Source organism: Lolium perenne, chromosome 4, assembly GCF_019359855.2.
Source record: "Lolium perenne isolate Kyuss_39 chromosome 4, Kyuss_2.0, whole genome shotgun sequence".
Classification (NCBI taxonomy): domain Eukaryota; kingdom Viridiplantae; phylum Streptophyta; class Magnoliopsida; order Poales; family Poaceae; genus Lolium; species Lolium perenne.
In genome coordinates this window covers 276,188,952-276,202,516 of record NC_067247.2, presented here as the reverse complement: position 1 = coordinate 276,202,516, position 13,565 = coordinate 276,188,952, and the positions used below count along the sequence as shown (strand labels likewise).

At 41.6% G+C, this 13,565-nt stretch overlaps 2 protein-coding genes and 1 long non-coding RNA gene across 6 annotated transcripts; all 3 read right to left on the bottom strand.

Annotated features, from left to right (window-relative positions):
* Positions 1-4,164: 4,164 nt before the first annotated feature.
* LOC127295477 (uncharacterized) lies at positions 4,165-7,032 on the bottom strand. 4 transcript variants are annotated; one of them, XM_071829137.1, is made up of 9 exons: positions 6,379-7,030; positions 6,223-6,291; positions 5,942-6,109; positions 5,816-5,860; positions 5,650-5,723; positions 5,429-5,559; positions 5,008-5,116; positions 4,697-4,886; positions 4,165-4,526 (listed from the first exon to the last, which is right to left on the bottom strand). In XM_071829137.1, the coding sequence occupies exons 3-6, from the start codon at positions 6,072-6,074 to the stop codon at positions 5,482-5,484; spliced, it is 330 nt and encodes a 109-aa protein (XP_071685238.1). In that variant the 5' UTR covers positions 6,075-6,109; positions 6,223-6,291; positions 6,379-7,030; the 3' UTR covers positions 4,165-4,526; positions 4,697-4,886; positions 5,008-5,116; positions 5,429-5,481. The 4 variants fall into 4 exon arrangements, 3 of the variants coding, with proteins under 3 accessions (XP_071685238.1, XP_071685240.1, XP_071685239.1); XR_007847889.2 differs by having other exon boundaries at positions 5,429-5,576; positions 5,650-5,721; positions 5,815-5,860; positions 5,949-6,109; positions 6,223-7,028; XM_071829139.1 differs by having other exon boundaries at positions 5,650-5,721; positions 5,815-5,860; positions 6,223-7,032.
* Positions 7,033-8,764: 1,732 nt separating this feature from the next.
* On the bottom strand, positions 8,765-9,789 carry LOC127295476 (uncharacterized). Its single transcript, XR_007847886.2, has 3 exons — positions 9,658-9,789; positions 9,517-9,593; positions 8,765-9,301 (listed from the first exon to the last, which is right to left on the bottom strand). It is a non-coding gene; the product is annotated as an uncharacterized lncRNA (long non-coding RNA).
* Positions 9,790-10,726: 937 nt separating this feature from the next.
* LOC127347646 (uncharacterized) lies at positions 10,727-12,436 on the bottom strand. Its single transcript, XM_051373814.2, has 8 exons — positions 12,347-12,436; positions 12,116-12,234; positions 11,958-12,024; positions 11,580-11,673; positions 11,395-11,498; positions 11,237-11,304; positions 11,028-11,153; positions 10,727-10,959 (listed from the first exon to the last, which is right to left on the bottom strand). The coding sequence occupies exons 2-8, from the start codon at positions 12,134-12,136 to the stop codon at positions 10,768-10,770; spliced, it is 672 nt and encodes a 223-aa protein (XP_051229774.1). The 5' UTR covers positions 12,137-12,234; positions 12,347-12,436; the 3' UTR covers positions 10,727-10,767.
* Between the last annotated feature and the right edge of the window lie 1,129 nt (positions 12,437-13,565).

The window sequence follows — 13,565 nt, the reverse complement described above, 5'->3', positions numbered from 1 at the left end:
ATGAGGAGGGAGTAGTTCTCCATCGAGGCTCGGGGCTGTACCGGTAGCTATGTGGTTCATCTCTCCCATGTACCTCAATACAATAATCTCATGAGCTGCTTTACATGATTGAGATTCATGTGAGTTTGTATCACTACTATCTATGTGCTACTCTAGCAATGTTATTAAAGTAGTTTTATTCCTCCTGCACGTGTGTAAAGGTGACAGTGTGTGCACCGTGTTAGTACTTGGTTTATGCTATGATCATGATCTCTTGTAGATTGCGAAGTTAACTATTGCTATGATAATATTGATGTGATCTATTCCTCCTACATATGCATGAAGGTGACAGTGTGCATGCTATGTTAGTACTTGGTTTAGTCTATTGATCTATCTTACACTATAAGGTTACTTAAACATGAGCATTATTGTGGAGCTTGTTAACTCCGGCATTGAGGGTTCGTGTAATCCTACGCAATGTGTTCATCATCCAACAAAAGTGTAGAGTATGCATTTATCTATTCTGTTATGTGATCAATGTTGAGAGTGTCCACTAGTGAAAGTGTAATCCCTAGGCCTTGTTCCTAAATACTGCTATCGCTACTTGTTTACTACTGCTGCGTTACTACGCTTTCGCTGCTTGTCTAATGTCTCTTTGTTTCTTGTGTTACTACTGCTGCAATACTACCACCATCAACTACACGCCAGCAAGCTATTTTCTGGCACCGTTGCTACTGCTCATATATATTCATACCACCTGTATTTCACTATCTCTTCGCCGAACTAGTGCACCTATTTGGTGTGTTGGGGACACAAGAGACTTCTTGCTTTGTGGTTGCAGGGTTGCATGAGAGGGATATCTGAGTTCGATAAACCTTGGGTGATCCACTTAAGGGAAAACTTGCTGCTGTTCTACAAACCTCTGCTCTTGGAGGCCCAACACTGTCTACAGGAAAGGAGGGGGAACGTAGACATCATCCCTGTCCCTCTAGGTTTCGTCCAAAAGGCAGTTTTTGAATTGGGGTCTTATTCGAAGACTTTGGGCAAACCCTTGGGGTTCCACCTATATAATGAGGAGGAGAGGGAGGGGGCAGCCCTAGACTTGGCCGCACCACCTAGGGCTCCCATGGCCGGCGCCCTACCCCCTCTCTCTCCCAAACCCTAGCCGCCCCTCCTCCACATACAATTCTAGTAGCGCTTTGGTGAAGCCCTGCCGGAGTTCTCCACCACCACCGCCACCACGCCATCGTGCTGCCGAGATTCCAAGGAGGATCTACTACTTCCGCTGCCCGCTGGAACGGGGAGGAGGACGTCGTCATCAACACCGAACGTGTGACCGAGTATGGAGGTATTGCCCTACTGTGGCACCGTCAAGATCTTCTACGTGCTTTTGCAAGCAGCAAGTGATCGACTACATTCACAACGAGATCTAATCTCGTAGGCTTTGGAAATCTTCAAGGGTTAGTCTCATGATCTTCTCGTTGCTACCATCTACTAGATTAGATCTTGGCTTGTTATTCGTTCTTGCGGTAGGAAATTTTTTGTTTTCTATGCTACGAATCCCATCAATTATCTATAGCATGATCATCACCATAGATGGAGAGATAGAATATTGAGTGAACCCATGAAACCATGTCCATTGTTCCTATAAAAAAACATTTGTTTTGTCCTCTTACATTGAATATGATTGGGACACTACATTACTATTTTGTTTCACTTTATTTTATTGTATTAAATCAAATTTCATTGTTTCCTTAAATTGCTTAGTGCATAATCAACTAGAATTGTGACACTTTAGTTGTAGAGAATAAATAGATTTTCATTCTTGCTCCTGCGGATCAATACCCTACTTACACATTGAAGATGCTACAGTGATCCCCTGCTCTTGGGGGTTAATTATCACGTCCCTAGAACCAATGACGCCACCATTAGCGGCGAGAAGCACGGCAGAACAGAGCACCGAGCTCTCTGCCAGGGCAGGAAATTTGGACCAAACCTCTGCCTCGGCAGACATATCTGTCGTTGGTTCAATTTCTGTACTTGCATGTTCAAAGAACCCTTTCAAGTTCATCTCGGCGCCAAGAAACTTCAGTGACACGCTGGACAAGGACGACGAAGTTGCGCAGCCACACCGGTTTCGACGAGTAGCTGACATGCTCGATAAGGCTGATGCGCCACCGGGACAAGCAGAGCCCCTCTTCTTCATCGACTAGCCAAGCACCTTCAGTAAATCAGAGCCACACGAGTGTTAGCATGCAGTAATGCTGGAGGAGCTGGCATCGATCGAGAAAAACAGCCCATGGGCACTCACTGGCCTCCCTGTTGGTCACCGTAAGATCGTCTTAAAGTGGATATTCAAGACAAAGAGCGATGCCGCAGGTGGCATCATCAAGACTAAGGCTAGGTGATGAGTGAATTTTTAGAGTGTTTTTACTCCTTTATTTCATACATATAACCCTGCGCAGCGATAGAATTTTGGTATTTTACTGTGCCCACGCGCACTTTTTCTGTTTGTTTTAGCAGGATCTCGGAATATTAAGGCAATGATGGAATATCAAGAAAAAAAATCATTTTATGGTATTTTGACGTGATAAAAGTCATTTAAGCACTTAACCATGCATTTGGGTCAAAGGAGAACACAAGGAGAAGTTCCAGGGAGTTTAGTGGAGACCGGTATGGGGGAAGCCCGCCCGTACCATCCGCCCGTACTGCATGTCAGGAGTACCAACTCATCAAATACTTTCATGTCCCGCAAACGGATCTGAGATTCAAGACCTCGAGCCACCAGAAACACCAGAACACCATCCCAGAAGAGATCTCAAGGAGGAGCAAGAGGAGGTATCATCCAAGTTTCTACCCGGATCATAGGGGAGAAGGCATCATCTCCTTCATCATTAACCGCTGCACCATCACCATCTCCACCCCTTTTATCCCATTCGGTTGTAATCTCCATTTTTATTGTGGATTTGTACTTGAATTCACATCTCTACCCTTATTCCATTCGCAGCATTATGATGATGTTCTTGATTGTTTCCATGTGTGAGTAGTTTACCTCGTTCTTGTGGAAGATGGAGAAACCCTAGCAATATTTCAATAGGAATGGAGATGATTTATAGTTTTGTACTATGATTGTGTGTTATTTCTCTCGTGATATTACATGAAGTCGACCATGTAATATTTGCCTTTGTTCATGAGAGGAAAGTACCTTTGGAAGGTGTATACGGCGGGATGTGACATACCGTGATCGGTGCACTATTGTATGGAAGGAGGGTTTAAGAAAGGACTCACTATGATTTCACAAATAATCATGGGGCACTCCCTTAATTGTGATGGACCAATAGGTGGTTTGCCGAAGGTCATTGCAGTGGTAATGTAGAGATGTGTTATTCAACGCGCATCTCATCACCGAGCCTTTCCCACATACAACGAGAACAAAGATATAGATTATCCAATTTGTGTTCTTAATTAATGCGAGTGGTGGAACCAACAACCCATGAGAACATTTTAGCCTTATTAAAGTTCTAACTTAATCTGTCGCAACCGTGCTTTTCTATTTTAGTTACTAGATAATACCCCGCGCGTTGCGGCGGGACTTCGGAAAATTCTGATTCATTTTACATGTTGCTGATAATCAAATAACTTGCTAACATTGAAGGTATATTTCACCACATGAAATATTTCAAATACTAAGAATCTGCTAGAAGGAGGTGAAGGTAGTAAGTATAATTGAGGGACTATAGGTACATGAAGGGTGAAATTTCTTCAAGGACAAAAATGAGGGTTTTCCTTCTCCATCTCTTTTAGATGTAGAGGCCAAATGTAAAAGATGGAACTCCGGCCTTCACTGTGTAATAAGCATCTGTCCTTCATTTATTGGTTAAAGAAAATCTAATACTCCGATCCCTCCGTCTTTAAGCATAATATCTTGGAAGTAGTAGATCGGATCTTGTAAGCTTTACTAGGAAGCATAGGCGCGGCGGCACGCCGCGCCCGTGGCCCGTGTTATTATTTCTAAACAATATGCATAATTGCTATTGTTATTGAGTGTATGGTTCATGATCGCATAGTTGATAGTTGGAAGGGCAACAGTTTAAAAGTTTAGTGTTGGAAATTTATTTTTGTAAGGTCAATGTGTATCGAAGAAAGGAAAGATGTGAATATTGGATGAAAGTACACCAAATCAGATAATAAAAGTTACTCCATACATTAATTGGTCGAGGTAGTAGATCTTTATATTGGATTACATAGTGCATTAGATTGATCTAGCTGCTCTATTTTGCAACGATATCAGATGCACTTAGTTGGCGTCGAGATTGCACATTTGCCGGCGGTGCCGGTACATATCCCTGCTTGATTGCATAGAAGATAGGACTGCATGACGCAGGATAGAGGAGATGTATTGCTAGCAGATTTAATCCACACTAATGCTGGGATACATGGTTGAGTAAGCTAGCTAGGGTAGCTTTTCTGTTTGCTCTTGACTTGTCAGGTGCCTCCGCCGTTGTCCTCTTCGTTTGAGGATATGATGATGATGATCTCCTTCGGTGCTGGAAGGGCAAAGACAAAAGCACAATATGTACAAATGATTAGGCAGTGGATTAAGTATTTAAGTGGCATATCCTGATTAGCTGGCACGTTGGAAGGCAAAAGTGCACCAGAGCCAGCCAAATATGATGATGATGAGACAGACAAAACCAAAGGAGCCAACACATCATACCCATCAGAGTGATACTGAGCAACACCAACAACAACCCAATCAGGGCCGGACGAATAAATCAAAGGCAAAATGGCCCAAGAACTCCGTCTCTGCCTAGGGAATCATCACCCGTAAACGCCAACCATTAGATGAACCATACCGGTCAGCCAAAGACAAAGATCCAAAGGACACTCGGGACCCCAACGCAAACCTGAAAAAAAATAAAGAACGAATAAAATTAGAAACAAATTAAGAGGCCACCAAAACCAGTACAAATTATACAGAGAAATCAGATAAAACAACAAAGACCTTGAGAGTTGAGAAGAACTCACTTGACCAAACAAATCGAGGTGCACAATGACCAGCCTGCTCAGCAAATAACCAGGGGAACATCACCAACAGGAGAGCCGCTGATCTTGTCGAACCCACCATGTCCTGCTCCTGCGGAAGCACAAAACAAAGTTGGAATTAAGAAAAGTAACATACACAAAGTACATCAGGAAACAGAAAACAGTGGCAACTGTACAAAAGTCAGATCAGGTAATAAGTTCTATTGTAATAACAATTAAATTCTTGAAATACTCCAGAATTTTTTTTACCTAAGATTGGTAGCATATATACTACCTACTTTGAATTCTCAGATATGATAATAGACAGAGTGTTCTTAAACATCGGATGTTCTGCTGGAGTCATCGGAAGCAAAATAAAATAAAATAAAAAACACCAAGGTGTATTAGAGGAGTTACAGCCAACCTGAAGAAAAACGCTCATAGCACCAACGTCACCTCCATCAGGCTAAGACACGATCACATGGTGGTTAGCTGAGCTGCCAAGCTGCTAGACTTTCCTCCCCAGGACAGAACGCTGGGCCTTATGTACGCACTCTGCTTTGTCCCATAAGCTATGTTTAGAAAAAAATTAGCACTATGTAGGTCACATGGAACAGCTATATAGATAGAAAAAATGTTCAGTACCTCAGTCTCCGTGCTAGCGATAAAGCTGTAATCTGCAATCTCAGGGAAAGGGAGCAACAGAAATGCTGAGACCTGAGAAACAGATGGCATTGAGGAAACATCAAAATTAGACAAAAAGTCAGATAAAACCATCACACAAGTGGATGTAGGAGTGGATGCTCTAACTTGAGATCAAGAGCATCAGCGCGTTTGTTAGCTTCAGCAAGGGTCTCTAGCAAAATAAAGAATGAAAATGTCACGACAAAATAAAAGAGGAGAATCTACTCAATGGAAAGAGGCAAGAAAAGAATACCTTCAACCTTCTTAGCATGGTCACGGTACCCGATGAATTGGGTACCAAGACGAATAAATTCCGTCCTCGTCGCAGCTGCGTACTGCTGCTTGGCGTGACTACCCGAGCTTGGCGACGCGCAAGGGCGAGGCATCGGTTGTCAGCTGCCGCTCAAGAGTGCAGCTCCTCCTGGACATCACCTCACGCGTCGAGGAGGAGAATCAGAGGCCGACCTTGGGATCAAGCGAGGCATAGGGAAAGAAATACAATGAAAGGAAAGTGACAGGGAAAGTCATGCTCACCTTATTCCCGCAGGGGATGAAGAGCTTCATGTCGAGCTTGCCGTCGTACTCCACGAGTAATCCCAGCATCTGTGGATATATATATAGAGAGAGAGATCCGAGAGAGGGGAAAGAAAAAATTGAGCTGACGCAGGACAGGGCAGGTTGCGATCTTACCTGCGCACGGCCTCGCGAGCGGGTGGGGCTCAGGTCGGCTCAGGTCGGAGACGGGGACAACGACAGGGGGCGAATCGGGTCGAGGCGGTTGGTGCCGGAGATGCGCCTTGGCGCGGCAGACCAACGCCGGATGGTGTGAAGGCCGGGGCGGGCGGGTAGCGGATGGCTCCGGCGAGGTCGACCGAGGTCTCTGCTTCCTAGACGCGGCCGCCCCGGCATGGCGACTTGCCCTGCAATCCCGCGGCGATATCCTGCAGGCCAGACTCCGAGGTGGAGCCGGTGAAGACAACGCAGAAGGAGGACCTCCTCGTCCGGCCGGAAACACCGCGCGTAGTCACAGCAGAAAACAAATACAGAGTAGCATCTAGTAGTAGATCGGGAGAAAGAACACAAAAAAGCAGTGAAATAGACTAAAAAGAAGCATTCCACACCCACGGGCCACGGCGCGGATGTGCAAGCTGACCACGTGAAATAGTATTATTGTCTAGCGACGCCGCCGCCCCGAATCTCTGTCGTGGCCCTTCTCCGGCAAGTAGCGAGGGAGAGAAGAAGAAAGCCTTTTCCGCACGCAAGGCGGGCCTTCGAGACGCGCGTCGTGTCGCTGGAGTAGCTCGATGGTGCAGTTCTTTGACCATCTGCCGTTTAAGCGGAGGAATCCAGATTAAAGCGGTCACAGCGGAGCGACGGGTAAGGAAGGATAACAACCGGTTGCCGGTTACCCTTCCACCCAAAAAAAAAGAGACACGGAACAACTAACAGGACAGTGAAAAATAAAAGATTTACGTGTCAAGTAAAGATAGGATGGAAGAGTGGATAAATGGTGCATCTACACTTCCCAAATTAGTTTGGATGCGCTAATCTGACCAACTTTTATATAGTGTATAATAATATCCGAGCTTGATAGTTTCATTCCTTTTCTTTGTCTACTTAATTAAATTGATGTTGTCCTCCTGTGGAAAACCAAAAGGATATAAATACTTAACTGGAACCAAGATAAAGAAACGTTACCAAAAGATCTAGCGCAAAATCAAATGCACCATCATTAACTACCAAGCAAATCCCAAGTCCATTAAAAATCCGTCATTCATGCAGTGATATGAAAATACAAAACGTTAGTGGAGATCATGGTATGATTTAGTATAGAACGTGAAGGAACCTTTCTCTCTCTGTAAAAAAAAGCCAAATACACATTATTGTCATATATATGCTATAACTTCAGTAGAAATAAGTAAATATTTACCTTTGCTAGGCGCATGTAAAGAACCAAAAACCCTGGAAAAGATATTTATTTTCTCATTCATTTAATTTCTATACAATTAGGATACATAAAAGCACCAACACTGAAAACTGATTTTTTAAAGTTATCAGCCAGATAATGAACGGTGGAGATGAGAAACCAAAGAGAAAATTATGTTATATCACAGACCAAGAGAACTAATATTTCTTACCAATCTCATACTTGACAGGATCAAATGATTGGTTGCTGCACACCACTATGATGGAGATTGATGGTAGAGATCTTACTACAAAGAAAATAAACAACACCACATGCATATATGAGCCAGAATTTGCAGGAACATGGACAACAATTCAGTCCAGAAATCAGCCACGAGACGTGACACTTTGAATACTTGTGGAGAAGGATTGCTTACCTGCTTTTGAAGGGATATTGGCGACCCTACTCTCGCATATTCGTGGCTAAATCAGGAATGTCCTCATGGTATTCAGTATAGGCAGCAGAGGCACCTGATGTGGCCGTACCTATAAGAGATTGGCCTATGCAAAACATAAACCAAGCACACTCTTTAGATCTCTTTGGTCTCCATTACCGACGAGCTCTGGCACATGTGCAAAAAGTTTGGCTACGATGGTAGCGGCCTAGAAGGAGATTTGTTCTGATACGTGAAGCATAGAGAGATAGATAGACTCCTGCCGCATTTGATGTCGTAGCCGGGAACTTCCAGGCGATGCCGGGGATTTATAGCCATGATTCACCAGCAATCAAAAGACATAAGGCTGGTCATAGTGGGGAGTAACTTAGATTAGTAACACTAGTCGTCATCCCGTGCCCTGCACGGGCTAGTTAGTATTTTTCTATTTTGCTATTACATGTTATGTGTTTTGAATTAAAATTAGTTTTTGATTTTTTTAGATACATTTAAATTCAGATAAATGTGCGGTATTTTATTTTGGGATGGAGGGAGTAATATCATTTAGTTCTGACAGATTTAAATAGCTCCTTTAATTCAGTATAGCTTGTCCATATAGATGGATACGTGAGTATACATTAGCGTCCATGTATATTTTTTTTTTGGTTAGACAAAACTTCTCAATAGCAGTTTGCATTGTAATATTAAATATCCATGGAATTAAGAAATTTTCCTTTAGCATGGATGCACTTGTATCTGCTGGTAATATTATCCATTCAGTCGTTTCTACTTGTCCCTAGTAGGGTACACACGCACCGACACCTGGTATTCATATTCCCTGGCTTATGTATAGTTTTTTTTTTTAAGCAACTACTACTATGAGCTATCCCCAATACCAGAGTTGGATCTGGATGTAGCGCAGTCGCCAAGGAGATTTGAGGAGGAGCAGTTGTGAAGGCTTGCTTGTTGCCATTCTCTGCTGGATTTTGCAGTTCGCCGGCGTCGAGGTTTCGTGGCGGCTCGCACCAGGAACTCGACCTCCTGCTTTTGGGCCATCTCTATTCCTGAGTTCGTCCAGCTTCTCCCCTCGGTCGTACAACGACTGCTGCCGTCAGCTCTACTCCAACCGTGATTCACAGATGGAGGACCATGGGCCTGATGCGGATTTGGCTGCGGCTCTCGTCGACCTCAAAAAGATTGGCGAAGCCGCTGTGCAGGCTGATGTTGAGGTTGCCGATTGAGCTATTGACATCCTGGACAATCATGCCGCCGACCTGGATGAAGATGTCGCGCACGGTGATGCTCAGGTTCTTACCCACTGCCTCATCAACTTGAATATCAACACTTAAGATGTATGGAAATCCAGAACAAAATACCAAAGTATCAGTGCTACTTATTTTTGTTGTCTCTTAACTATCAAATTTTTGTTTTTCTTCTAAAATGCTAAAATTCCAAGTCTTCTCCATATAGAAGCGATTTTGAAACTTACAGAAGATATAGGGCCTTCAGCTGGCATGGAATCATCTTGGCGTCATCCAAACCTTTTGCCTCCTTTTCTTTGTGCCTCTATACAACAACCCTGTTAGATCTCTGTATTCCATACATAGATAAAAATCAAAGATATACGTACCTATAGTTTAAATCATGTTGGTTGCATCCCTGACGTCACGCAGCGCTCCAACAATGTCGTTGTGATCCTATTGGTCTTAAAAAAATATTAACTAAAGCTTCCGCGTAAGGTAGCAATGAAATGAAGTTTATAATGTTGCTGCTTAAAAAACATATCAATGTACATACCTGAGTGTTACATAGAGTACAATACAAATATTCTAAGTTCTCTTGAAGTGAAGTATCTCTTTGTACACAATATTTTTTTTCATATCATTTTGTTGGGATTCTTCACTGAAACATGAGATCCTTAAGTGCATCTCTACATGTGACTCGGGACACCGCTACATAGAGTTGGCCGTGTGTGAACACCTGCTTTGGAAAATATATTCCAACATATTCTAATGATTTTCCATATTTATCGTCATTGCAAAACAAACTGATATTGAGTACTACCTTCTCTTCAATACAAACAGCCATTTTGATTCATATGGTGACATAATTATTCGTGAATGTTACCTTATTTCCAATGTTTGTCCCTGTTATTATTTGAGCTTCTATGAACCACTTTCCTAGTTGTGTTATAGTTAATCTTGTGCTATTGATATTTCGCAAGAGCATTATTGGTTGGCCGACTTTCAGCCGTAATATGTGGTCTGGTGTTCCGGAGAATTTCAAACTATTCAAGAACTCTGATGCATACATCTGATCTCCATCTTCTGTATTGGAGATTGCTTTGCACACTATATCAGAGCTTTGGTATGACATAATGGAAGAAAATCAACAAATATTATACCTTATCATCATTCTCAATCTTCATAGCTGAAATGTAGTCGTCCAGAAGAAATAGTTTTGATAATATGTAGTATGCTCTACAACTTTCAAAATTGTAGTCCGTCAATCTAAACTGAAAAATCATCATCTTCCCACAGATCTCTTGGATTGGTCTTGGTAGCTCATTACTTCATTGGGAAATGACGTAACCATGTTTTCGGCCGACTCATTGATTAATTGTGCAGCTTCTTTATAAAAAAAAACGCAAGATGCAGATGCTATTGGATCACTTATTTCAAGCTTGACCTTATATCTGCAAATTATGTAAGTAATTAATTATAGAAAACCTCTTACAAAGTTAATAACATGGCATCCGTTGAACTATTTCAGCTTGCTTTGGCTCCAGCTTTCCTATCAAATTTGGTGCAGTAGTAGTGATCAATTTCCTTTTCATGTTGCTTTTGTAGTTATAATTTCTACGTGATATGTAGTACCAGGTATATCTTGTATTAACTTCATCAGTTACTGCCTCCACAGTAAATACTCTTCCCTGCAGATTTATGAAATAAATAAGTGTACATTATTGAGTGAATGCATGATTATTAATCGACTGCAAACCTGATTTGATGAGTTAAATATAATATCATTTAACTCTTGTAAAGTTTTTCTATTATAGCTCATTTGCTCTTCCATTGTCCCTTTTAGATGTCCTTCCTCAATATGGAATTCTTTGGTACTATATTCCTGGGAACAGATGCTGAGTAAATTCATCAGGGAAATGATATATATATTTTTAAATGAAAACATATGTACTGGAATTTTGGTACCTGTACACCCGTAGTCTCAGGAATAGGAAAATTAATATACACTTGAGTTGCACTATTTGACGAATATCCTGCATATTGGTTTAAATAATAACTATGTTTATATGCATACCAAGCCATGAGATGACAAAATGAGTGAAGAAATTTAAGACAAGACATACTTCCATATTTCCTGACAGTTGTAGATGTAATGACATCGCCTATTGAATTGGCATCAATTAGTTCAGATTTAGCACCCCATAATCTAACTTTGATTTCTTGATCTCTGTTAACAAAAGGTAAAATAACTGTGAAGACATAACTTGAGCACCTTGGTTGCAAATATGACATATTATTTTTCACATACTCCACCAGAAGTAGAATATTGCGGGTTTTGTAGATTCCAAAAGATGTTTTACTTCCTTGAATTGGTCCTATGTGTGCTGCAACTCCTATAACATCTGTTAAAACATGAATTTAGATGATATATGTATGCCACAAAAAATAAGATATGTTTCGAAAATAACGTGTAATGTCATACCTTAGAGATAAATGTCAACACCTACTCTTGTTGAAAGCACCTCTATGCTTGAAAAGTTGAAACCATGCTTTGGAATGTGTTCTTTATCTTAGATCTCCTCCATATTGGTTGTAGGCGAGAAGTTGATTATTATGTCATTTTCTACTGGTCAAAATTTAGGTGATGCAGGCATGACACTCACGTTTGTAATGGTCTACACATTGCCTTCTAGAATTGACGGTCTGAACTTCGCGGTGTACGCCTTACTGATAACTCCATGCATCATGGTTCCCTGGTGTACTTGTAATTAGCATGGAGATTGAAACAATATCATTGGAAATAATTCAAGCAAATATGTAATTGCAATAAGAGAACCCTTATACCTCTTGATCAATAAGGATCATATCAAGACTCACTAATTCACCATTATTAATCTATATTGAATCCCATAATCTTGGTACTCTTGCCTTGATTGTTACTTTCCTCTATTGGTAGCTTGAATCTAACGCAAGGCTTTGCATGTCATATTGCAGATTTCACCATTGAACCGAAACACCAAATAGATAGGAATACTTGATGAGGATGCTTATTCCTTTCGTACTGTTACATGATACCTTTTGTATCCAAACCTGGCTGAGTGCAATCACGTTTGTGCCGATGGGTTGCCGGCAAGACGACCTGATGCTTGAGGCCATGAGATGCTGATGCAGCCGGCAGGTCGTGATTCGTTGACAAAGATGCAAAAAACAACGGATGTCGGCAAGACGGCCTGATGCTTGAGGCGATGGGATGTTGGCAAGTTGGCAGGCGCTGCTGCAGCCGTCATGTCGTGATTGCCTGAAGAAGATGCAACAACCAACGGAGAAAGGATTTAGAGATTCTATTGTTTCGCTCGGCAAGAAAACTTGCATTATATATATCTGTAGGCATGCCTGTTGTTTGAATTGCCAAGGAGGCATGTTCCTATGGAGACACGATATATTTTTTTTAGACTATGAAGACACGATATGTGGAGGTTAATTTTGCGAGTCAGCGATCGTACCTGGATTGGTTTGTTTGCTTCTGCATGTGCGGTTCAGTTTTAGCCACATCCTACCGGACTTTGGTTCAATAGCTAACAACCTTCTCTTATCCTGATCGTAACCACTTAATATCTTTACCGTCTCATTGTTTTTTTATTCAGTGTATACAATTTGATGTCAGCCGTGGCAGGTTTTATGTTTTATGTCCTATGTTACGTTATTTTGCACAATTAATCCTAGCCGCAAAATTAAGATCTAACAGCTTAATTAATTCTAATGATGTGGATTAATGTGGAGGCTTCAATGGTGCCTCTAATTAGTAAATATAAGATATAAGATATGCCATATTACTAGTGTAGGTTACTACCTTCGTAGTGGGTAGTAACTTATATGTGATGTCATGCATTGTATCATTTATTATGTTGTAGACTCATCTTGCCTTGAGGTGTGTGATGTTATGGTAACATAGCTAGTTACCACCTCACTCTTTCTTCATTTATTAGCATGCCATGTCACCAAAATATCTTGAGATGTGTGATGTTACTAGCTATGTTACTCCCACTATGAGCAGTCTAATCAGAATCAACCGTTACAACTGGAATGCGACCAGCCCCATTCCTGGTTACTCAGTTTTTGGTGGTTAATAATGGTGGAGGGAGAGGATCTGAGTAGCCATGCGGGGAAATAATTGAATGCAGAAGAGGAACACTCTACTACAATTTTCTGATGAGTGATAATTTCTTGTAATAATAAGAATGGTGACATGGCAGGATGAGGTGGATGGCTTGCATGTAGAGAGAAACATGGTAGT

Excerpts from the sequence above, each read along its gene's own strand:
- LOC127295477 (XM_071829137.1), bottom strand. The coding sequence starts at position 6,074 with ATGCCTCGCCCTTGCGCGTCGCCAAGCTCGGGTAGTCACGCCAAGCAG. Across the intron at positions 5,861-5,941 it reads CCATGCTAAGAAGGTTGAAG|AGACCCTTGCTGAAGCTAAC; the intron begins GTATTCTTTTCT and ends TTATTTTGCTAG. Across the intron at positions 5,560-5,649 it reads TCGCTAGCACGGAGACTGAG|AGTGCGTACATAAGGCCCAG; the intron begins GTACTGAACATT and ends GGGACAAAGCAG.
- LOC127347646 (XM_051373814.2), bottom strand. The coding sequence starts at position 12,136 with ATGATCCTTATTGATCAAGAG. Across the intron at positions 11,499-11,579 it reads AATATTCTACTTCTGGTGGA|AGATCAAGAAATCAAAGTTA; the intron begins GTATGTGAAAAA and ends TTTTGTTAACAG. Across the intron at positions 11,305-11,394 it reads AACTGTCAGGAAATATGGAA|GATATTCGTCAAATAGTGCA; the intron begins GTATGTCTTGTC and ends ACCAATATGCAG.